The 26,016-nt window shown below is 40.9% G+C and overlaps 1 protein-coding gene across 17 annotated transcripts; it reads left to right on the top strand.

Annotated features, from left to right (window-relative positions):
• The first annotated feature begins 4,281 nt into the window (after positions 1-4,281).
• Positions 4,282-25,811, top strand: pou2f1b (POU class 2 homeobox 1b). 17 transcript variants are annotated; one of them, XM_030428108.1, is made up of 15 exons: positions 4,296-4,374; positions 11,535-11,600; positions 12,320-12,411; positions 13,171-13,266; positions 14,949-15,128; positions 15,472-15,586; positions 15,705-15,796; positions 15,934-16,107; positions 16,261-16,402; positions 16,587-16,741; positions 16,902-17,090; positions 17,209-17,314; positions 17,410-17,722; positions 17,813-17,895; positions 19,113-25,811. In XM_030428108.1, the coding sequence occupies exons 1-15, from the start codon at positions 4,329-4,331 to the stop codon at positions 19,373-19,375; spliced, it is 2,112 nt and encodes a 703-aa protein (XP_030283968.1). In that variant the 5' UTR covers positions 4,296-4,328; the 3' UTR covers positions 19,376-25,811. The 17 variants fall into 17 exon arrangements, with proteins under 17 accessions (XP_030283972.1, XP_030283978.1, XP_030283968.1 ...); XM_030428106.1 differs by having other exon boundaries at positions 12,305-12,411; positions 15,475-15,586; positions 16,596-16,741; XM_030428103.1 differs by having other exon boundaries at positions 12,305-12,411; positions 15,475-15,586.
• Positions 25,812-26,016: the final 205 nt, after the last annotated feature.

Here is a 26,016-nt window from a genome sequence, read left to right as displayed (position 1 = left end):
AAGTGTATTCCTATAAAAAAGTTGGAGGTTAAGTAGCTTTTTCATGGATGGCCAAATGAGGCTGTGTTTGAAGGTGGGACGTCAGGGATATTTAGGTTTGTTGTGAAATCCGATATTCCAGGGTATAATTGGCCGTTTTTGACTATTTTCGATTTTGCCATTATATTTCACCTTAAAAACTATTTACTTGGTGTCATTATTTTCAGCACAACCTCACATGTGTGACTGTACAGTTATTTTTTTATTTTGACATACTGTATTAACACAATGGACCTAAAATCACAAAAAAAAACATAAAATCCGAGTAGAAAAAGTTAGAATTTTTTTACTGTGAAAACCACAAATATGTTTAACAAACCTTTTTTTTTTTTTTTTACTTATAATGCAAATATAAATTGTTGTTTGCTAAATCTGTGCATACATTTTAAACACTTACGAAGTTATTTGTAACTATTTACATTTAAATGCAGGCAATGCTCAGGTCTGCCTGAGCTCCTTCTAGCTGAATAAAGAGCTGCACTGCCTGCTCCACATTCAGCTTCTCCTCATTGTTCTGACTCATTAAACAAAACAAACGACTCCACTACACACTAAACACACTACACCAAACACTACATAACACACTAACTACACACTCCAAACACGCTAAATGTCACAAATCTCTCAACTCTCAATATCGCTGTCCGACCGTCGTTGCCTGTCAATCATCTGCCTACGTCCCTCCCACAACTTCCTGTTCCTCAACAATCAAACTTGCTGCTTGGACACTTTCGTGACAAAAGCCCGTTTTTACCATTTCTTCCTGCACCAGACACAAAGCAAACGTGACGGCAATGATCGCGAAAAAGCGTGGCGGACATTATTTACCCTAAGTCCAATTTGGACGTGCCGTTGCGTCCGGTCCGTCGCCTCGGGAGCAGGGGTGTTGACAGGCCTGCAGCTTTACAGGGGCACAGCACCCCATACCCCCCCCCCCCCCGCCCCCATCCGCTCACACACACACACAAACAAACACATCCTCATTATATGCCAAACAGACAAATGCACTATGAATCTGAATAGTCTTGCGTCTGACCAGTGTCCTCCTCAACAGATATCTGTTTCTATGGAATCTGTTCCCTCAGTGTGATGAAGTGATGGTCCCTCATGTCTTTTCCCTCTCTCTCGTCTGTCTCTCTCCTCCACTTCCTCACTCTGACTTGACTGTCCACCTGCATCTTCTCCTGCTTTCACCTGTCACAGGAGCTGTCAACTACTCCATTCTGTGATCATAAACTGTCTGATGAAAAATAGACTCAATGTGAAATTTCATCTGGAATTTTACAGGGGGGCACAGCGCATGTTTACCGGGGCATGTTTACCGGTAAAAAGTGTCTGGCAATGCCCCTGCTCGGGAGATGGGCTGTGTAGCTAGCGGCTAGCAGCTAGCTGCTAGCTCGCAGCTAGATACACACAAACATCCACAGATTCCAATTCCACTTTGTTGTCCGCGCGTCTCCAGATCTCCTTAGACTCGAACAGATTCGGTCCGGACTCATTTAATCTCATTAATCCACAACAGTCAGTTTAGATGCACAGAAGAGAACAGAACATGTTATTTGGTATTTTAGCCCAGTGTTACTGCGACTAGGGGTCGGCCTCCTCCTAAAGGGTCAAAAGGGGTCATAAGATTATTAATGAGTTTGGAAAGAAGAAAAAAAAGTTCTGCTACAAACATTTGTATTATGTTTTAAAAAAACTGTTCTCTAGTCTTTATTATAATTTTATTTTTTTAGGAGAATTTTAGTGGGATTGTCATCAAATAGAAAGTATACAATGTCAATGTCATCAAGTAAAGTGACCAATGTCCGACTAGACATGGTGACTTCATTAAATACTAAGAGACTGACTAGTACTTCCTTTAACTGGCAGGTTTTCTGTTGGTTTTTAGTAATTTTATTGATTATGACTTTTGTGTTTATAAATATGCAGGTAGCAGTATTAAAACTAATATTTACATCAGGCCTCATCATTAGGTAGCAATGGAGGACCTGCTTCAGTTTATACCACATTAGTGGTGTAACTTGCAATAAATCCAACTACTAAAACCAAGTGACATGTGGTGAAAATTGGACTGGAGTTGTTAATTAACCATATACGGATGGAGCCTACAATTATTTTGTCTGTGTTTTGTTATCATTGCATGGTGGTACAGCTGTAGTGCAGATGAATTGCTTTGTAATAAAACTTTTATATTTAATTTCATGCAGACTGATGTTCACTGTGACGTGTACACCAACTTATTAACATGTTGCCCCCATTTTTAATTTACACGATACATAATATCACACTACAGTTCCATTTTGAGCAGACGTTAGAACATATTTTTATTCATTGTATTTTTTGATTTTGTTACAGTATTTATCAACAATTATAACCTCTCCTACTAAACAGCCACAACTGGTGTATAAACAGTTAATAAATGATTGAACACAGTGTCAGATAATCATAGGAATGAGTCCTTACAGCGTCATATTTGTTAATCTATGGAAAAAAAAACAGCTAAGGAAGTCATGCTGAGTTTGAGGGTTTGTTGCTGACCTCATAAAAAGATACTTCACTCAAGGTCTGCTTACTTTAACTTTATCTCAGATGCAAGTCCATTGGAAAGTGTCACTTCAGTCTTGGAAAAAGAAGATCTTGCACGCTGCTCTTGCTCAGCATCGATCGTATTATAATAATTTCTTAGCTTGTAAAATGTATTTTATAATTATCTTTAATCTAATCTAAATCTTTCAATAAAAGGGCTAAAACATGCAAAACCAATGGTATAGTCCTTTAGAAAATATACATCTTTGACCGCTAAATGAATCTACACACTGGAATTAAGCAAGGTTATGTAATCTAATAGGTTATCTTGGTATAATAAAAGGATATCAATGGGCAAAATTCAGGAAGTGGTTGGATGAAAAGAAAAGCGTCTCCACTTCACATCCCTAGATATTAGAGAAGTGAAATTTCCTTTCTTTGGTCACAGCAAGGTCACCAAAACGTCTGACAATATGTCTCTCTCTGTTTTTTCATGGAGGGTTTACTGGTGGGGCTGCACAATAAATTGAAATAATATCAAAACTGCGATATAGTCAAGTGCCACACTCAAATTGCAGACGCTACTATTTTTTTTTTATAAAAGTAAAAATGTGTGTCAAAAAAGCATTGAAATTAAGTGCTGTAGTGTTGCAAAGATGGCCTTGTCTCCAGGTTTAAGAAACCATATTTGTTAGGTACAGAGCCCCACAAACGTCACATCATCATGATTTCAACAGTCATTTTCAGTGAAAATAAAAAATGGTGATGCTAAAATGATAATTCTCACTTACTGCAAATCACATCGCAGTCGTAATATCTGTCAAAATTATCGCAGTATGATTTTTAGTTACCATATCCTGCAGCCCAGGTGAGTATGAACCAGCATTTTTCCCCCGCCCTCAGTAATGAAAAAGTCATGAATAAATACAGTTAAAGTATCAGAGATGACAAAGTCCAGCAAAACAACATAAAATAAAGTGAAACCACAAATTTCATTAGGCCACGTTGGTGAAAATATGACTAAAAAGAAGACTTGAATCTTGTTATAAAATATATTTAAGCTATACATGACAGCGAATGTTTTGCTGTGGCCAGATTTCTAGCCCCAAATATAACTCCAGACAGTTTTTATGCATCATGAGTAATACTGCATTATTTTTGGGTGCAACACTAATTTCCACTTCCTGTCTAAACGTGTGGGTCTGAGTCAAAGATAAAGATGAAGCTATTTATGAACCATCATATTTTCTTTTCTCTCCTAGTATTAAGGGTGTCTCATTGCTGCGTGACAGGAACACACTTTGAGAGGGAAATGTGTCCTTTATATATAAATAGGTTTGACTTTTAATATCTGACAGCAGCCTCTTAAAAGGGAGTCATTAAAATAACGCCACAGGTCCATCGAATCTGGGGTCACTGAGTATCTGGTAGGGTTGTGTTAGTGTTGTTGACTAAGAATAAAGTGTACCTGTACCTTGGGAGTAGACATTTCGGAGCCGCCCTGGTCCTTTTCCCTCCAAATTCACACTGTAAGCAGAGCTAGATGGTTATTTAAGTATGTAAATAAGACAGATAACAACAGCCCGCACACACTTGGCTCAGGACCTGTGAGTGTGCACGTATGAGTGTGCGTGTGTATCTGTGTTTGCCTGTGTGTGCCTGTGTGTGTGTTTGTGTGCCTGTGTGTGTGTGCTTGCGTGTGTTTGTGTGTGTGTAGCTCAGGCAGGCTCAGGGCTGGGATTTCGGGTTAAATATTCAAAATGGCGGACGGAGGAGCAGCGAGTCAAGATGAGAGTTCAGGACCAGGTAATGATTACAGCATTTTACATATTCATACTCATATTCAAACTGTGTTACTCACAATTTATGATAAATGGAATACGGATGAAACGCAGATTGACTAACAGATGAGGATGATATCCAGCGCTGTTTTAGTTTGCACACAGCTAGCCAACTGTAATTTGACAGAGGAGGAAACGAGCTATTGCAGTGCGACGGCAAATTACATGGAAACATGCCTCCCCCCTTTGTGTGATTAGACGGCTGTACGCCGCTACATATTCATACCTCTGTCGACAAATACAATTTAGCATATTTTATTAGTAATCGCCGACGTGACTCTGGTTGATATATGACATATTTAGATATTTCACCAACGCAGTTTGATTGAAATCAGGCTGCTAGCAAGCTAGCGTTAGCTCGCCCGCTAGCGCTTGGCTTTGTGTTGATTCACTCACTGGCGTGAAGCTTTTGAAAGAGGTTTGCATATTCATTTTTGGCGAGCCGGCCAGCGGCCGCGCTTGTTTCTTTTCAAGTGGTGTGTGAGGATAATAAATCTAGGTGAAGCAAACGTGGCTTTTGTGAAATAAACAGTGTCTGCTCGGTGTATTTCAGCTCGACGTGAATTTATAGCAGAGCGTTTTCCCCTCAGCCTTTTGTGCTCGGCGCAGCGGAGCCACAGCAGCCTGTTGTGTTATTCATGCGGGCCTGCCTGAACCAGAGTGCGGAGTTCAGCATATTCCAGCAACCGACGAGAAGCTGGAGTTCATCCTGCGCCGCACAATAACCGCATGTCAACACAACACTTGATGACGATAGGGACTGAGGAGCGTTAGCGAAATCTAGACCGTCTTTTCACACACAAAAGCCGGGTCCCTCCGAGGGGCTAACTGGCTACCTTCTCTAAGTTGGTCCGGTCGGTTAGAGGCTAACTTTACGGTAACGTTGGTCAAACACAGCTGAGATACAAAGGCTCATATGGCGGGTGGTTGTCGTCGGCGATGTCTATGGTGTTGAGCTAAAGGTGTTTACAGTCAAAACTACAGTTTGATTGAAGTTGGGCCGAGTACTTCTGTGCTCCAAGTGGGAGTAGCCTGGCATCGGGCTGGCAAACTGTTAATCCACCTCATTAGAATATTTAATTTATTTTTATACAACTTTTCAGTGCTCCTGGCTGAACAGTTTAGAAAACGTGGTATCTACCGTGGGCTTTTATTGTTTCAGGAGTTTTCACCAAGCCCGTCAGAGCTGAATAAAAAAAAAATGTACCTGTGTATCCCCCCGGGCACAGGGAGGGGTAGAGAGGCCCACTTCCGGGAGGCCACAATAATAACAGGCAGGACATTCTTACTCTTCACTCTGCTGGTTTTAAGGCCGGGCAAGACACAGCTTGATAGTACCTTTTTTTTTTTTTTTTTTTAACTCTATGTGGAGGTTTGCAATTTAACTTATTTTTAATGAGTCAGTCCGGAATTTGTTGTAGGTACACTATGATGGGGTTTTAATATCTCAACAGCTCATGTTGCACCTACACAGAAGTCTAAAACAGGCCAAAAAGTGTACCTACCACATTACTTATGTGATGGAGCAGGTGTATTGTTGTTATAAAACTGTAATTACTATGATACAATGCCTTACATATTGATATTCAGTTTGATTTTTGATACGATAAGGAACAATTGACTCAACATTGAGAGCACAACATGTTTTTCATTTAAAGATAAGTTTAACGAGGCTATAACATGGCAGATACATATGCCCTTTTTCATTGGCCTGTAGGACAGCAGGAAGACTGAAGTTAAACATTTGTTTTTTTCTCTTTAAAGTAGAGAGTGTTAAAGCACTGCAGCTAACGGTATAGTTGTCATTAATTTTCCTAGAAAAATAAGATGTGCTTCTTTTAATTATGTTGAGTTCTTTGCAGTCAGCGTATACCCAGGTGTGAGTTTTGAGGTGGAAATGCTAAGCCAGACATACTTATCTTTGCAAGTCTAAACAGGACATTGAATGGAACTGCAGTTTCTTTGTGTGGTCGGTTTAAATAATGAAATCCAACCCTGTGTGTCGGGCCCTACTACTGATTTAGATTGCATCTTTTGTAATGCAAATACACTAAATGCATACCCTGCCTGCATTGTTACATGAACAATCACTGGGCAACTTTGCCCAAAGTAACAGTATCATCACATTACAGGCGATTATGTGAAATGTGATATATTGCAAGACAGTCATGCTACTAAATTATATCTTTTTTATTGAAGCCAGGCCAAGAAAACTATTTTTGTTGTTTGTTTGCATTATGCAAAACTACATCCACTGTCTGGAAATAGGCGCACTTACCTAAAAAATATGTAATTAACTTATTAAACTGGGCTACTTAAAGAACAGATGAGAAATAATTCTGTCATCCACACACTTAGGCTACTTTTAATTAGTTTTACAGTTCCACCCTCATTCCAGCCTTGTAGTTCCATCATGAATATTCATCGATGTAAACACAGTTGTTATGAATAATGCATCATTCGCTGTAATAAATTCAGGACATGCCATCTCAAAGTACTGAGAAGGCCTCCATGAAGGCTCCAGTCAGACAAGCTTTTTCAGTGTGGAAGAAGAAAATCAGAAGTAATCAGAGCTGTGCGGTGTGCTCAGAACAGATAACTACTTGTTTCTGTAGTGAAGAGGGCAATACATGACTGAACAATGCAAAGCAAGAATGCCTTCGTGTGAATGTAGCAAGGTAAAGCAGGAATCTGCATTTATTTATAAGAAAGAGTTTCTTTTATCAGGCTGTAGATGCTATGTATTCGGAGAGGGGTACAAGTGAGAATCCAGGATTATGTATTGTGTGTGCGTTATTTGAGGAAAGGTAAACACAGTGGAGCTTATGATCAGTGAATGACCCACAACTTGTTTCATTTTCCAAGCAACAATTGTCTTATTGTCCCTGAAGACTCTCATGTGTCTGCCACTATTAAGATCAATGGTGAACATTTGCCAAAATTTCATGAAAGGTTTTTATGTCACTAGCTGGTCTCAAACATTCCTTTAGCCTACGTGGTGAAAACGGAGGGTTTTACAGGAAAGCTCTAATCATATGATGTGCCTTCTAATATAGATAAAGAAATAGTGGAAGAGTTTTGCAGTAAACTACCAGGTTTCCTCCCTTGTATAATCTGATAAAAGTGCTGTATTTTGCTATTCAGAGAAAGTGAAATACACATCACATGAATAACCAGCAGTTAATGCTAAATGAGCTTCTTAGGTGTTGAATTTATATGTGGATACTCATTCCTACTCATCATTCAGTATTCCACCTTGCCATCCGCTAGAAATGTTTAGTTAGAGTGAGTTTTCCACCTAGCCTATAGACAGTTGGTTAATGACCACCCAAGAGATACCAGATTAGTTTAGAGTGTTGTTAGCCCCATTATTGCTCATTAAATTACTCTGCATCCTGTAATTTGTGCATTTGTACACTCAGTCCAGTCAGTGCTGCTGTCTGTAGTCAGATTGTGTTGGTTTAATGCATTTAAAAGGCTATTTTAAACTTACTTGATATTCATGCTGATTCTGTGTTAAACCAGAATGCTTTAGGTTGTTTGATAATGAATTCCCTCAAATTGAAAGATTATCTGACGTGACCATACATCCCGTCCTTTCCCAAAATCCTTCTTATTGCTCTCTCCGGCTGGTCGAGATTTGGAGAAGTGGTCTTTATGTATTCTGCGTTTAAGACGAGGAATATAGATAGTAGGGCAGAATGTGGATGTGCTAATTAAGTTTTGCTCTGTCTCATGTTGAATCTCCCAGCTCACATTAACGTCTCTGCAGTATTCATTCCGCCGTCCCATATTACAGTACTAATGAGATACCTATTTAAAATTCTCTGCGCAGGATATTTGTATAATGCATTGTTCCACAGCAGGGTTTTGCAAACCATTCAACCAAGTAACTGTACATGTGTTGATGTGCACCGCTGATGACTGCTTGATGCACTCACATCTCCTTTGTTTTCGCATTTGTTTGCATGATGTGATTGTTGAAGAGGTCAGACAGACAGAACCCTTCCAGTTTTTTAGCACCGCTGTGGCATCTGTACAGGTCTTAGAGTGGGCTTCTGGTTAAACAGCAGACTGGAGTTTAAGTAAACACTGCACTGTTTGAAGAGATCAACAGTGGAGAGGGGTATGGAGTGTAATGCAGTGTTCATTTATTGTTTATGGCAGTGATTTCCAAACAAATACTTCTGCACTTAACAGAACTGGAGAGAGTTAAACATCTCACATTTTATAAATATTCGGCTGAAAGTCATTAGATGGTCTTTGAATTTGTGGGCTCTTACTTGCCACAGACATTTCATATAAGTTAATTTATCCATCTTTTAATTTCTCAAAATGACTCAAAGTCTTCTTCATGAAAGTCCACATTTCAGATGTTACGCATCTTTAAACCTACCACTTAACCTAAACCTGTGTTTTGACTTAATACTTGCACTTACCTGTTGGAAAAAATGACGAGAAGATTACCCTACTCACTCTAATATCCTTCCTACATAAAACCTACCTTTGCATGGGACCACATATATACTGAATATCTTTACACTTGCCTGTAGGGATGCACAATATAATCGCCCACTTACTACTTACCTGCTACCTACTTGTGATGGCTGATGCATATAAGAAATAGCTAATGATTTTATGTTTTTTGTATTTTAAAAGGAGTTCATAACTTCTAGTTTATGTACACCCGAGGGTTACAAAGGCTAAGGTGTATTGTGAATTACGAGAAAAAAATAATCTATAACTGAATAAACGAGCTGTTTTCAGATGAAAATAAGGCACCTAGAATAATGTTTGGAGCTATAAAGGTGACAGGGTCCATCAAATATAAACTTAGTAAACTAAGTAAAAATTGTGTTGTCCTGTGAAAATGTAAAACTGAAGATCTTCTCATTTTAAATTTCTTCCCAAAACTACATAGTGCAACTTTTAAAAAAAGCATTAGGTTGAAGAGTCTGATAGCTGTAGACACCATGAACACATTTGGAACATGATGAAAGGGTATTCAGACTCATCAGACAGGGCTTTTTTGAGGTTCATCAGACATAAAAAGGTTGTGAACCACTGTTTTAGGATCTCTGGTAGTTCATCATAAAAGCACACTGCTGTTCACAAACGGCTGCCAGCATGAAGACCAGCCCCTCATACCCTCACTCTGCTGATAAAGGTCTGTTTGTTTTTCAGTGACACTGTGCTCTCTGATTTGGTCAGCCAGTATGTAAATGCCTTTCGTCAGGCAGGGGGATAAGTGAAGAAGTTGATTAGAGCTCTAGCCAGGAGCAGTTGTTGTGGATTTAGTTGGTTAAGCCCCCTTCCCCAGTAGACCACAATACAGCCATGCATTCCTGTCCAGTCATTCTGATTCACCGGACACCTGTGCAGCACCATAGCAAGGCTGTTTCCCCGCTGTATTAACTCTACAAGCATGCTGGAAATGAATTTAAAAGGCTTCCGAAATGAAATACTAATGGAATGTAAAGCTAATCTAAATATGCTAATCCCCAAACACTTCATAAACATAGACAGCAACAGCCCGCCACCCACTCTCTGTAGTTGCTGGCTGTGGAATGCTTTAGCCACAGGGGGTCCAGCAGTAATGACAGGCTTGTGGTGGATTAATGTGGAGTTATTTATTTCCGATTGAGCGAGTCCCCCTCCCACTCATACCGCATGCTACCCCCCTCCTCCTCCTTTTTTTTTTTTTTTTTTTTAGCAGGCCCCGGTCTCCATGACTCCTAGAGATACCCCGAACGAGCAGTCATAGACGTTCATTTAATGCAGTCCGCCTTGCTAACATGCCCAGTCCATCGCCGACAGGCCTCACACTGCATTCTGGGATATCTTCAGCCCTTTACCTGCTCTTAGCTAATTACTTTTTAGCTGTGCACTCGCACAATAATTGGTCTTGTGCTGCTGCCTCTCCTCCCTCTGCTGCGCCAAGTGCTAGTTTGAGCACTTTTCCCCCCCTTCTCTGTGTCGTCCTTATTCCCCTGTTTTTTATCGTCCTCCAAAAGCCATCCAATTAATATGCTAATGAGCTGATAAATATTTATAGGGGTTTAAATTATGCAGAAAGCTTTCAGAGCCCGGTGTGAAATGCGTCGCTCGCAGGACTTCAAAGCCTTGCATTGCTAACGAGGCAGGGGCAGATTTGCATACGGCTTTAATCAGCTGAATACTGATTATGCTTCATTATAGAGTTTGGAGGGAGGGTAGTAGAGTTGGAGGAGGCCGCCAGCTGCACTTGTCGTTTGTTTCGTTCCAGCAAGAGAGGGAGAGGTTGAACTTTTTCAGAAGTACAGACAATCTTGGCACACGAGAGAGAGAGAGAGAGAGAGAGAGAGAGAGAGAGGGAGGGAGGGAGAAGGAAAGAAAGGGAGAGTGAGTTCAAAGTAGGCACTGTAAAAGAGAGAGGGGCAGGGCTATAAGAAAATAAAAGAGTACAGAGAGAGAGGGAAGGAGAGCTGTTTGCCTAAACCCTGTTGGCTTTCCCAGTGTGCGTATCCCAGTGTTGTTCAGTGAACCGTGCTGTGGACAGTGCCACTGTGTCTGCGTGTAGCCCTGGTTGTATTGAACTCCGCTTGCTGCTGACCAGTGGAGAGTGAAGAGAGGGAGGAGTGGGAGGAGGAATAGAGTACCGGTCACCCTGTCGGTGGGCTTGCCCGGCAGAGGCGATTTTCCACGATAGGTTCCGCAACCATGCTGGAAATCACAGGTGGAGCGAGCGCGGGTGAGTTTTTGATGAGGTTGTGATGGAGCTCAGCTGGGTCCTGTTGTTGCATGGCATCCATATGTAAAATAAGAATGATTGATGTGGCACACTTTGCATTCAGGTATTACTTATAAGAGTTAATTGTATTAATGTGACATCGGTTGTTATGACATTTTTACAGCCTGTGACTGTAAATGCAGTTGGATTTTGTACTCAATTAATTTTGTTTGGTTATGTTGTTTGCTGCTTTGATTGCTTAATAAGAAAAAAAATGTTACTGCAGAACAGGAATATCATCAATTATGGGATATCTCAGGTGACAAAAGTAAGAACAGGGTTGTTAGGGTTGTTAGGCTTGTACTGGCAGTGGGTGTGAGTTTGTCTCACTGTCTGTCTCTGTCTGGCTCTTCCAGATGCTAAAGTGAATAATCAGTCAGAAACTACTAAATGTGCAATGGAGAGTGGTGACGCGAACACCGGTGAGTGACCTCCAGCTTTTTTCCCCCCCTTTTTACTGGGCTGAAATCAGGGATTGCGGAGCTTTACGGCCACATTCAACAGGTTTCAAATTCCATAATCTACATTTTTGCTGCACGAATCAGAAGACGAAAAAAAATCATGGCAGCTTTCCAAAATCCTTGTGAGCAGTCCTCTTTGTCAAATGAAGTGTTTACCTCACGGAGCAGTTTGCCTCACTAGTACCTATTGAATATCACAGTAATTTGCTCTGTCTCAGTGCTTCAGTGCTTCTGTGATACAAATTATTAAACTTGGATTGAACATTGTAGATTTGGTGCTCAACTTCATAGTCCTATTATGTAATTATGAATTGGATAAATGTTTTTGCATGCTTTCCAATTTTATGTAAGTCCATAGTGTTAATATTTAATTCTGTAATAATTAGGCAGCCTGCGTTCAAACAGATTTATGCAACAGTGCACTGACTTTGGATCATCATAACAGTTACACATGCTGTCAATTCTAAAAACATGTTTTTAGTCAGTTATCCTTGCAACTGGAAGCAGATTGTTCTCCTCAACTATTCTTCTACAGCTTTATTGTGCGCTTCTATTACTGTGTTCCTCATTATGTTCATAAACCAAGTACAGCATCTCTAATGTTACATGGTGTCACTAAAGAAACCTCCTTTATTGAACTCTTAAACAGCGTGTTCGATGAACAGTCTTTCTGTCCTTAGGAATCACAACCAATGGCTTGGACTTTCAGAGGCATACGGTGCCAACCACAAGTGCAATCACGAATGCACATGCACAAGCCCTCCTCCAACAGGTAACACATGATGCAAACTAACACACACTTTACCTCAAGTAACTTTTTGTTGTCTTATTTTTGTGGAAGTAGAAAATGCTTTCGGTGTAGTGACAGAGCTGAAATGTAGTTTTATAATGAAATAAAGCGTCAAGTTTAAACAGATGTATGCTCATCTGCACTCACACATGCACAGGCGAGAAAGCGCTCATTTAAATGAGCCAGGCTCTCCTTGTGTCGCCTGGCAACAAGGCAGATTAATCAACCCTGTATGCTAATTAGCTGCTCTGCGGTTGCTCGGAAACAGATGGCCGAGAATATGCAAATCTATGCAGAATTTACATGCACTGCATAACAGTTATTTTAATTAGCTCAACTCTCAACTCTCCCCTCCCTTCCCATTCACTTTGCTTGTCTCTGAAGGCTGCAGCACATTTTAAATACCCACTTTCTCACTTCCTTTTGAATTTAAATTCCTCTCCCTGCTCAAAAACTAAAGGCTCATTCTCAGAGAGCCACTCAGGTAGCAGAAGCTTGATGTTTGATTGTATTTTTTGTTTTGTTTTATGCTTTATTTAATTTAGACTAAAACTTTTGTCTAAATTAGATATCCTTTAATTTTTTTATTTTAAAACATTCAGAACCTTGTTATTTTTTTTTAAACAACTTAAATCAGAAAATAAAGAGACATATTTGATCAACTTTATGCTGTCAATTATGTTCAGTTATGCCTCTAGGAAGGTTCTCTCTAAGCCCCCGTCTTTGCTTCACTTCCACTAGTCTAAGTCGGAAGACTCGAGTGCTCTCCCGACCTCCGTCCAGCAGAGCGTATTGCCTCAAACCCAGCTAATGTTGGCCGGGGGACAGATTGCAGGAGTAAGTGGCCATTTGCCTCGTTGCTTTGAGTTAAAACCTAGTCGTAGCCATGCATCTGGGGTGACACCTCAACATGATCGACCCTGGCTGAAAAGATTGGGGTGATGAAATGATCGCTTGCCCTGATTCTGTGGCTAAGGCTGGTGTCTCCTCTGCCTGTCTGCCTGTTCATCCCAGTGGTTCAAAGGCTATGTCCAAATTCTACACTTGGTAGGGTGTGTTTGGACATAGCCTCGATGTGCCTGTACACTCATGGTTCTATTGACCACCTGACACTCTTCATGTTCATCTGTGTTCTCCCTGAGGCCATGATGTAGTTGAGAAGACTGGTCGGGTTGAATGCAGCTGCTGTTGTTCTATGTGGGAGTGAATGTTTAAAGTGCATGTGGATTTGAGTTTGAACGATACATCAACATGCTCATTTGCACTTGTGCCTGGCTCAACTGCATGAGTCGTCTCGCCATTTGCCTGTCTGGACACATTTCAGTGTTGCCATGATGAGGAAAGTTTCAATACCACTTTGATACCTTGAATTCAGAAGAACATTTTAAGTAGTCACTGTTATTGTGAATCCGCTTCAGTTTCAGTTTTTACATTATTTTCATACAAATTGGAAGAACTAAATAAAGGAGACGTCTAGAGCTGGCCATAAATTCCTCAGATTAATTTGTATTTCTCCAATTAACCCTCACAAGGGTTTGATTCAATATCTCAATTGTTTCAATATTGATTAATTTAAGGATGTGCCTGTTTATAATACGAATTTTGGGGGATTTGAAGAGGTTCTGAGAGAACTAATGCTGTAAATTGTACGTGGAACATGCTGGTGCATTATTAAAATAAATTTTTTTTTATATTGATAAAATAATTTTTATAGATTTATAGATTTGTGGTTAAAGTATTGAAGCAGGTTTTGACATGTTTTTCGCAAATGCTGTGTTGGGAAAAAAAAGAAAGTATTTGGTAAGTAAATGCAAAAGTAAATGGGAGAATAAAAAGGCGCTTCCTCATTTTAAACAACCATTGTGGCCATTCAAATATAGATAAGAGTTTATGAGGTGCACTTGAATGCCCCATTAAGTCCATGTCAGCATCCACATACTACTTTCAAAGCAATGTAGACTTCAGAGTTTATAAGGTGTACACAGACAGCAGAGGACAGAAGCAGCTTATCAGTAAATGACACCAAAACAAGGTAGAGATTCTCAGAGTAGTTTTTCTTACATAACATTTTGGTACAAACAGCAACTTGTCTGTGTGACATCCTACGAAGATTTACTCATCAATTAATTTTCTGATTTTATGAATTGATGATGGATCCTTCTAGTGATTATCGATTTGACAGAGACAGAGCTGCGGTCTCTTTAATGCCATTAAACTGAAGCAGCCTTTTAAACTGTAAGCAACAGCACCAAGCAAATGGTCCATGGGTTGTTGATAAAAACTAGAACAAGGCGTGGATGAATTAAGTCTGTCTCTAATTGTACTTAATGATGCCTCACCATGGTTTTGTGGTATTGTAACTTTCCATGGATATCAAAGCCGAAACTCAAATATCGTGACAACACTAACTCATCCGGTCCAGTGAAACTTAAACTGATTTGAAACACTACTTACTTTCTCTTTTTTTCATTTGTGTGCTCCTCTGTCTGTCTGTTAATCTTTGTCTCTTGGTTCTTCAGCTGACCCTGACCCCGGCCCATCAGCAGCTGTTACTCCAGCAGGCCCAGGCTCAGCTCCTGGCTGCGGCCGTGCAGCATTCAGCCAGCCAGCAGAACAGCACCACTGGGGCCAGCATCTCGGCCTCCGCAGCCACACCCATTACCCAGCTGCCCCTGTCACAGCCCATCCAGATCGCCTCTGTAAGACACTGTCACCACTGTTTCTGCAAGTCCTAAAAGAATATTTGACTAAATGTCACCACTGTGAAAGGTTTTGAAGCTGATTGTATGATTGAGACACTCACATTTTGTTTAAGTGGAATGATGAGATGAATCTTAAATCAAATGCTTGCTACTAGCATGTTTCCATTCTGTTTTATGAACCTAAGTGGAGACACTCATGGTATAGTCAGATGACAAAACAAAAATAGTATACATGTTCTGATTATGTGTTCAAAGTCTCAATGCTGTAGAGATAGAAAGTAGTGTGGTTATAAACTGCTTATTTCTCGACATGATTACAGTAAAAATGTGTTTCTCGCAGCAGCTACAGCAGCAGTGTCTGCCTCAGTTTGTTCTGGTGCAGCCTGGCAACCCAATTGCCACACCACTGTCGCCCGGTCAGTTCATCATCTCGCAGACACCGCAGGCCCAACAGAGTAAGTTACTTTCAGTGTTTGATTTCCATGCAAAATTAAGGAAAGAGATGTATTTGATTGTTATGGAAGCATTCTATTAAAAAAAAAAATCCTAACTCACATGTCTTTCACCCTTAAGGCATGTTGCAAGCCCAGAATCTTCTAACTCAACTACCTCAAAGCCAAGCTAACCTCCTGCCGACTCAACCAAGCATCACCCTTGCAACTCAGGTTGGTCATGATGCAAGCACCTCTTTTAAACTCCAGAAATGTTCTTTTTACCACTTTATATTTCTCTCAATTTCCTCTTTGCTGACTCTTCCTAACCTTAACAACAATCGCATTTTATATTTTGCCGGTTTCTTCAGCCTGCAACTCCAACCCGCACAACAGCAGCCACACCTATTCAGTCCCTGCCCCACAGTCAGACCCCACCTAAGCGGTTGGATACCCCCACTTTGGAGGAGCCTAGTGATCTGGAGGAACTGGAACAGTTTGCCAAGACCTTCAAACAGAGGCGTATCAAACTGGGCTTTACACAGGTGTGTGTGTGCGAGAGAGAGAAAGAGACTAAATAGATTAGATTTTAAAGTTCATGTGTATTTATTTATTTGTTTGTTTGTTAAAATGGACAGCCGAGTCTCAGCTGCAGGTTAAATTAATCATGCTTATTTTTTCTTATGCGTCTCTCTCAGGGAGATGTTGGCCTGGCCATGGGGAAGCTGTATGGAAATGACTTCAGCCAAACGACCATCTCTCGCTTTGAGGCCTTGAACCTGAGCTTTAAGAACATGTGCAAACTGAAGCCATTATTAGAGAAGTGGCTCAATGATGCAGGTTTGTCCCTGAACCCACCTAAATTCTCGATACAGAAGCATGTGGCATAAGGACAGAACATTTTGATCTCTCTGTATATGAATGCCCTGTAGTGGTATTGGTCGAAGGGTAAAGGGCAGCATGGGTTGTGAGTCTTTAAAGTGCCTCGTCTTTACCTCCCTTCCTGTCTCTTTTGTCGATGCTGTTTGTGCAGAGAACCTGACATCTGACCAGGCCCTGTCCAGCCCCAGTGCCCTGGGCTCCCCGGGCACAGGCATGGAGATGCTCAACCGCAGACGGAAGAAGAGGACCAGTATTGAGACCAACATCCGAGTGGCCTTAGAAAAGAGCTTTCTGGAGGTGAGAAACTCATTCCTGCAGTTAACAGTATCGATCTGAGAAGGGAAAGTAATACTGTGCCTACCTTAAGTCTTCACTTAGCTGCAACAGAATTACACAAGACCGTAGTCCCTCTCCTCAGTGCTCACAGGGCATCTCTGGCTTTTTTGCCCTCTTCAAGCAGAACCAAAAACCTACCTCTGAAGAGATCACCATGATCGCTGACCAGCTCAACATGGAGAAGGAGGTGATTCGGGTCTGGTTCTGCAATCGCCGGCAGAAAGAGAAGAGGATTAACCCCCCTAGCAGCGGCAGCAGTGGAGGAGGCAACACCCCCATCAAAACCATTTTTACCCCCAGTAGCCCCTTGGTAAGCATGGGCAAACACACACACATTTTGAGTCTTTGTCCCATTCCTAGATTAGTTTAGGATCAGTTTCACTTGCATTTGTAGCTTATTCAATCCTCCCTCTCATTCTGTTACCCAGGTGGCCAGCACAGCAAGCCTTGTAAGCAGTCCAACTATTAACACACCCACCACTCTGACTGTAAATACAGTGATGCCTCTCACCAGCACCAGTTTGGCTTTCACAGGTGTGTACAGGAGTGTTTGTCTTAATGAAAGTGTGTATCTAATCACCCATAATAATAATTAAATGTAAGGTTAACTCATTTTTTTCTCCTCAAAGGTTCGACGGTAGGAGCCACAAACACAGCATCTGTCATCTCCACTGCACCTATGGTTACTACGGTAACCAGCTCCCCATCTTTAAGCCCATCGCCAACGACTATTCAGTCCTCAACCACTGAGAGCAAGATTGGCACTCATGCGCAAACCATCTTCACCCAGGCCCCGACGTCCATAGCCACCACTTTAGGTGGTCAGGTGATGGTGGCAGCTCCAGGGTTTTCTACTGGCCAGTTACCCACCAGCATCGCTGCTATGGCTGCTGCAGCAGGGCTGAGCCCAGGACTTATAGCCTCTTCTCAGTTTGCTTCAGGGTTAGTATCGGGCATGTTGTGAAAGCCTCTGATTATTACTCGCTCAGTGCTGTGTTCTCGATTGATCTAAATCCATGTCCATGTCTCCAGGGGGGCCTTGCTCAGTCTGACTCCTGGTGGCCTTGGCAATGCGCTGAGTCCTGCCCTGATGAGCAACAGCACCCTCATACAAGGTGCGTACCAGTGTCACAACAATATATTAAATAACTTTTCTTATATCTGAGAGAATACATCATATGTAAAGAAATACTCAGCTTCATAGGTGGTTACGTGGAATGGGGGCAGGGTTCCCAGTCTTTTTTGTGCCACAGACTTCAGTTAATGGTTTTGTTGGCTGTTGGGGTTTTGGTGGTTTGTCTATGCGACAGTCTAGAGACAGTAAAGGCAGCTCACAAGAAAGAGAGCAGGCAAGCATGAAACTGAACTAGAATCTGTAACCATATAGATCTCTTACCAGTTTTTTTTTAATGCATAGAAACCCCTGGGCAACAACCATATTTTATGTACTACTTTATGCTGAAAGATGGTGATGACAGACTGGTTACATCACATGCTGATGACCTACTTTGATTAAAAGTCAGTGTAGTTGGTAATGTGTCAGAGAGTGGAAATGAGAAAGAGGAAAAATGCTGAAAAAAATAGGCTATTTTATCAAATAAGATGCATATCATAGTTAGTACATATATATAGGCCTACTATTATTTTTATCTCCTCTTCAGAAATTATATAATTTCTTTGAGGCCATGTACAAATTTTCTGACGCCTGGTACTGGTCTGTGGCCTGAGTTTTTGGACATTTTTGTGTGGCACACCAACATGACAATTAATAAATAAAGAAATTAATTGTCAAAAGAAATTGAGTACATAGATAAAAAAACAACAACATAATAACTGACTTAGAACTAAAAGATTGAAAATAAAGTGATACAAATTCCGTCATGGACTTATCAAGATAATGTATTGAATCATTTGTATAATCAAAGCATGAATTAAATGGGGCCACAATGTATTTGCATTTTATGGGCAAAATAATTTAGGCCACGCCCATCCAGTTAATCCTGCTGAGAGAAAATTACTTCTGTGAAAAAACTAAAATTAATCCTGCTGAGCGGTAATAAATTTGATGATGGAAAAAACAAATCCTGCACAAAAGAAAAGTCCTGCTGTGACAGTAAAAAGCGCCATTATTAGTTTTTTCAAATCACATTATTTTAAATTGTAATTTCCAAACAGAATGAAATGAACAAATAATTAGAATACCATGAATTGTAACAAAATGTTTTAATCTTATTTTCTTTATGAGGCAGGTTTGGTCCTACATATATTGAAACTCATCTCCATTGGTGAGCCCCTGTTTCTAAATACACCAACCTTTCTATCCTCTTCACAGCTCTGGCATCGAGCGGCACAATCCCCATCACTTCTCTGGATGGCAGTAACCTGCTGTTCGCCAACACCTCTGGTGGTAGCACGCCCAGCCTGGTCACCACGCCGCTCTTCCTGAGCCCCCAGAACCTGGGGCTGCTCGCCAGCAACCCCGTCAGCCTGGTGTCGGCGGGGGCGGGGCTGCAGGTCACTGCCGATCATCAAGCCACCACGGCTGCTGTGCCTGTGCAAGCCTCGACCATTACCACTGCCTCCAAGGCTCAGTGAAGCCAGTCGGGCTGCAAGCTGAATTAACGGGCCTATTTCTTATGTCGTGCACTACTCCTATCACACCACGTAGGGAATAGGGAGGTTGTTTGATATAGGCTCTGCGCTTCACTAACCACCCCACATTCTTTCCATTGTATCTATCATTATTTAATCCTTTTGCTGCCACCAAAAAGAAAACAGCCTCGAATGAGGTTGGGGTTGACTTTTTTTTTTTTTTTTCCAAGTTTGTTTCCTGTCTTCTCTTTATGATTCTTGGATGGGTTTTTTTTTTTCCCACAAACAGTTGCCAGATGGACACTGTTGTTGGCCTGCCGCTCCTCGTGAACCTTGACAAGTGTCCAGGAAGAAAAATATCCTTGGCACCATCAAGCTGTTCATATTTTGTACATATATATACATATATATATATATCTCCTCCTATTTCCAGGTCAGAATTTTGTCTGAAATACTTCTAACCAAAAACTTTAGGATTTTGCTCTTTTAACATTCAAACTAAACTGATTTACTACTAATTTCACAATACTCATCATCACTAATGGGGTTTTGTGTGTCACCCCATCTTTAATTATCTCTTCTTTTTTTTGACAGGCCTTGACGTAAAATCATATCAAAGTTATATTGTAGAGACTTTTTTTTTTCTTTTATCTTTGCTGTCTATATTTTTTGACATTTTCAGAACTTTGTAAGTCTAATATTAAGTTAAGATTTAACTATCAATTTTTAATCGTGGTTATAAGGCTTTAAAAACAAGTAATAAGTGGCCGATATAAAGGTTATCATTGCTTTAAGGGTCAGAGGGACCAGGTGTGTCCCTCTGAGTCTCTCTTTCTGGAAACACTGACTTTTACATTTCGCTGTGGTGGTGATGTAGCCACTGAGTGCTTGTAAAATGACGGTCTGGGTGCGGATTCTAGACACTGATAGAAAACATTACATTGAGAGCTTTAAAAAGAGCTGCAGACGTGCAGTCCCGTGTCCGATTAAGGGTGATTTCTTTTGGATGGAGCTCCATCAGAAACTGTATATTATGTTTGGAGGTAGGAATTAGTAGTCTGCATGTGTTGTCTACAGCGCAGGCAGATGCTGAGAGTTCAGTAAATGCATGATCCACGAAGCTCTGCGGCTGACTGGTCTGTCTTTGGGGAGGACTGGTCTGGAGGCGTGGCCATCGTACCAAATGTATGGTGTCATTGGCTAGATTGGGTTATTGTATTGTGTTTTCTGTTTTTTTTTTTTTTTTAATGGTAGTACCGTCATATCTACTTGTGCACAGTATCTGTACCAAAAAACTGGATTGATGAGCTGCAGTCTGCCTGTTTTGGGAGGAATGAAATTCTGTCTTTTTTTTTTTTCTGTCTGCAGTCATGGGACTGGCTTACGTACTTTAAGATATACCAAAAATATTTGTTAAAATAATTGCTGTTTGTAGTTGGTGTAGCTTAGTCGAGTCAATATATTTATGAGTACAGAATCTCTCTTCATCGTCAACAGAATATAGAAATGCAATATTTTGATGATCATTTTCCAAAGATGACCTTTGTTTTTAATTTGACCAAGTGTCTCATAGCTCAACTTTTTGATTGGCAGCACAACTAACCAAAAATGGAGGGATTGGCGGGTTGAAGCATGAGAAAGTAGTTTCCTTTTACTCTTTAAGAATTATTTTCTTTAATCACTGGGGCCTTGATCCCAACGCTTGATCCTGGTTTTCTTTGAGGCATTTGATGGCTTGTTTTCATCTGTTGTGGCTGTTTTGGTAGCAGTTTTGGACTTTTCTGACCCATAGAGGAAAGGTTCTGTTTTTTGGTTTTGTACTAATATTCAGCCATAAAACAACAGCTTGAACCAAAGTGGTTTTCCTCAGTAGTTGCTGTGCCTGTCCAAGCACAAAAGTTGCCGTTCACACGATCCCTCTTCTCCACACTGCTGACAAATTATTTTCCTCCTCTTCTTCTTCTGACACCTTGGTCAGTACCTAATAATTTTCCCAATTTGGTGCTGCTGGATAAAGGATCACAGAAACTTAGCTTTAACAACCTGCTGCTGAATCTCCTGCTGGAGTTGAGCTGTTAAGAGGCCTGCATGCTTTGCTATAGCTTTATGACTACATCCTGTGGAAATTCAGGTTTTGTAGTTTCAACCCTCTCGCCTGGAGGGCTCACCTATGTAAATGCATAGTTGTGATCATCAGATAACATTCTACACCTCCTCTCAGCGCCGCCATTTTGAACCAGCATGTTAGTAAACAATGTGCTGCTCCCTAAATCATTATGTGGACTATTGTTCAAACCTGCCCAATTATCTAAGTACTGTTATGTGCTACACGTTCAGCTAAACCCCACATAAGAGTAGCATTGTTCTGCTACTTCCAAATAACAAAACGAGTGGACTCACTGAGACTGTAAGTGGTGAGATTTGTCCACGTTCTCCTGTAGTGTACTTTTTTCTGTTGTTAATTATTTTGACTGAATATACCTCAGCAGCACTTAAACACAAAGTTCACCTTTAGACATTTCAGTGTATAGAACGGTGTAGAATGTATAAGTACTGTCTGGCTCGCCATTCAAAGTTTATACTGATGAACCATACGTAAAAACCATACATTAAAGGACAACCTACTACTGCTATTTTCTAGTACTACTATTTATGGGGTATTTCCAGGTTTAAATGTTATTTTGAGATCCTTCTTGCCAAAGTAAAAGCCTTTCTCTTGCAGCTAGGCGGGTGTCTGGCTACTCATGTTGCTGGTTTCCCCTGTCTTTAAGGCCACAGCGGGCCGACAGGACTCAGTCCTATTCCAGTGCTGTACGTAGTTACTAAAGAGTCGAACATGTGCGAGCAAGAGGAACCAGTTGCCATCGGCACCATAGGATGTTACTGAAATATTTATCTGAGGAAAGACTTAAGAATTAGAGAAACGATCTTTTCTTAATTCTATACATATAAATATATATATAAACACTTGTAAGATATTCATATTTTATATTTGAACCAGTATGTTATCAAGACTGAATGTAGTGTTTATCATGCTTACTCAAAAGAAAAAATTTCTCCCCTAAATCTTCCTTTTTATTATTGCAAACTAGCAAATTTTTTTTTTTTAAACTGTCAAGACCAAAAAATGAGAGATGAAACCTGAGATCACGTGTCAGTGCAGCGTGAGCCGCTGACACGTGTGTGTGTGTGCGTGTGTGTGCGTGTGTGTCTGTGGTGTATCTGCGAGGTCTCCTCGACAGGAGGGGCTCGTTCAGGCGCTCCTCACTCTGAAGCATCTGATCTTAATCTTTTAATAGATTTTTTTTTTTTTATGTCTGTGTTGTTGGAGTCGTTGTGGACTTGATTTGTTGTGCTGTCTTTAACAATCATTTGATTCTTTTTTTTAAATATTACTTTATGCCTTTAATTGTTTTGTATAGTGTGAGAGGGCACGATCACTGGCTTTCTTAGTTTGACAAAGAAAATTAACATTATCATTTATGCCTTATTGTTATGTAGAAGACATGAGCATTGTAGCATTGTTGTGTGTGCGTGTGCGTGTGTGTGTGTGAGAAAGACCGAGAGCTTGAGCTCACCTGGTGCATTGTTTTCACTGAAACAATACAGTGTGCTTTGGGCATTTTTGAGCGTGGTTCAGTTGCTACCTATGTCTGTTAGGTGTGACTCAGACAGGTCGAGGATACCTGTGAGAAAAGCTTTACTAATAATTCCAGCAGGTGGGTGTGTGTGTGTGAGTGTGTGTATGTGTGTGAGAGTGTGTGAGAGAGAGACAGATTGTGGGTTTAAACAGAGCGAATAGGGAGGGCAGTCTGCATACTATTATGGTGCATTTGTTTTTTTTTCCCCATCTTCCAGCGGATGTTTGAGAGTGATTTTTGAAAAAATGGTGAGACGTGAGAGTACTTATTTTTGTCTTAGTCCAGCAGGGGGGTCTCTACTGATTAACTAAAGCTTTTAAGCAAGCCAGTTTGTGAATCATAAAGGTAAAACTACAGTTTGTGGTCATTGTTGGGACTGTTTCATCTCTTCGAATGAACTTCTAAACTGTCAACTGACGATCTTTATGGCTACTGGCTCAGCTTTAATGGTTTATTTTCACGATGGATCGTGAGATTTCGGGATGCGGAGCAGCCATGCATCAAGTTGTAGTATGTCGGCCCACCACACTGGTTCGCTGGTTTTTAACGTTGACAAAGAAAGTGCGGCGCACCAGTAAGGCAAAAGGAGCTGTTGTATACCTCATTTCTAACTCAAGACTGAGTGAAACCTGCTTTAATCTACTTAAGAAATACAAATATTAAAAAAAGGAAAAAAAAAACACAAAAAATTGATGAAAATACTCAAACTTGTGTCAGAGGAGAAGCCCGTTCATACCTGCGCTTCGTGAAGGGGTTGTGTAAGATGCCACCACAAGGGGGAGACAGAATACATACCAGTCCCCATGAATGTCTGCTGCGTTTCTTTCACAATTGGTGTTTTTTATGCTGCACACTGATGTATTTCAGCATTGGATGGAAATATTTTAGTTCAAGTTTATTTTAATATATTCCTTAAAGTTACTTTTTGAGCACCCCTTCTTTAAGTTTTGACAATCCTGTTTTTGTATTATTTTGTTTATTTTCACCCTGACCAGGGGCAGGTATGTGCGCGTCTTCCCATGTAACGGTGTGCTGTCGCAGCCCGCTCTCGCTCTCCTGTGGTACCAACATTAACCAAAGACTTTAAACTTGATTGTATGTGAACAACACCGCCTCTCGCCCGTCCCCGCCTCACTGCTCAGCATCAAATCTCGGCTGCACGCTCTCACCAGAGCCCCTCCATTCACCTTGTCGGCAGTTTGCTGTTTTATTGCATGCGAATGTGTATCCGCCTGGGAAAAGACACTCCGGCGTCGCGTTGGTGCTGCGGTTTCAGTGCCTGTGGGTGGGGATCGGAGGGGAGGGGTCGAACCAGGGGCTGAGCGGGCTTCTCTCCGGCAGACACACATGAACCAATCTGGTGGTAGCTGGGTGATGTTTGTTAATACACACTGAGGGTTAATCCTGTGCACACTGTAAATGCTCAGGACTCTGTATGTTTGTATGTCTTGAGCTGTTGCTAGGATGCCCCCCCTCTTCCCTCTACTCCTCCTCCTCCTCCACTCTTTCTCTCTCAAGGACTGTGGTGAAAATGCTGTTCCTGCCTCTCACAGTATGTCCGTCTCTTCCTCATCTCTACACTGTATAGTCCCAGGACATTAACCCTGTTGTCTCCAGGAATACACATCCTGCGGTTGCTAAAACTCACTGCTGTGTCCCCTCCTCCACCACCTTCCCCCTCCTCCTCCTCCTCCTCCTCCTCCTCTGCTCTGTCCTTTGACATCGTCTCTTCACTACAGACTCTGATCAGCTGTGACACTATGCATCATGGTCCGTCACTCTGCATGGACTGTGTCCCTTCCGGCTCAGACCTCCTGGCCGACGGGCTTCAGTGACACTTTGTTTAATGCTTTACTCCGAGTGAGGTTTTAAGGACCTCGCAAGCGCTATCCCAAAGCAAAAATCCAAATATTTAACTTTTGACAAATGCAGATACCAAAGATATCTCTCTGTCCTGTGTCTTTTTTCTCTCCCTTCCACCCTGCAGCATGTGTATTAAGAGACAAACCCAGCACTGGCTTTAGTCCTAGCCTCAGTAATTCCAAAGCTTAGATGTATATTTTGGTATATTTCTGAGAAAAAAAAAACTTGCGTGAAAAGCGTCTGTTTCTCGTTTGTTTGTTGTAATCTCTTTTTTCTGTCACAGCATGGAACTAATTGCAGAACTGTCTTACTCTTGGTAGGTTAAAGATATAGTATTTTTGTATGTTTTTTGGGTGTGTCATGTGTGTGATTATCAGTTCACAGCCCAAGTGACCATGGCTTTCAACAAGCAAGAAAAATGAGAGGAAAAAAAAAAAAAATAAGGAAACGCCAACCATGTACATATAATGTCTGTGTAACTAAAGAAATGCATTCTGTAAAACATTTACTACTACTCACGTTGGAAGCTTGGGCTCATCTAAAGGAATGTGTCCTAGATTTTATTTACCCTTTTTCTTATACTGCAGTCTGATATTGAATTGTCTTCCCAGGACTCTTACTGTAAAGAGTCCTGGTTTCCATCATGGACAACAACACTGAGGGGACACTGCTCCGATCTGACTACAAGGAAAAAAAAAACAAAAAACAAAGAAAAAAAACAACAACAAACAAACTGCCTCCAGTCACGGCGGCATAGAACTGAAAGATTGTGTAGGAGTTTTAAGTATGTGAATCAGGATACATAGTAGATTTTGATGCATTTGTCTGCTGTATTTTTGTTTGTTTTGTTTTTATACACATATAAAGATAATCTTTTACTGTTAATGTACAGTTCTCTTTTGTTGTAAACATCATTAAACCATTTTCCAAGTGTTTTGATATGTGCCTGTCTTTAATTGGGATACTGATAATGAATTGTGATTATTATAGCAGCCAAAAGCTCCAACCACTAACTTTTTATACAGTGCCAATGTGAGTTCTAAATTTAAACTCATAACAAACGCCAATGTCATCCATCAGCCTCTGCTGCTATAATGAGTGTTAGCACATTTGCAACTGCTATTCCTTGGATCGTTATGT

The sequence above is a fragment of the Sparus aurata genome, chromosome 9, assembly GCF_900880675.1.
Source record: "Sparus aurata chromosome 9, fSpaAur1.1, whole genome shotgun sequence".
NCBI lineage: Eukaryota > Metazoa > Chordata > Actinopteri > Spariformes > Sparidae > Sparus > Sparus aurata.
Note: the sequence above shows the minus strand (reverse complement) of the source record. Positions and strands in the feature narration are given on the sequence as shown.

Excerpts from the sequence above, each read along its gene's own strand:
- pou2f1b (XM_030428102.1), top strand. The coding sequence starts at position 4,329 with ATGGCGGACGGAGGAGCAGCGAGTCAAGATGAGAGTTCAGGACCAG. Across the intron at positions 15,587-15,704 it reads GACACCGCAGGCCCAACAGA|GCATGTTGCAAGCCCAGAAT; the intron begins GTAAGTTACTTT and ends TTCACCCTTAAG. Across the intron at positions 17,091-17,208 it reads TTACCCCCAGTAGCCCCTTG|GTGGCCAGCACAGCAAGCCT; the intron begins GTAAGCATGGGC and ends TCTGTTACCCAG.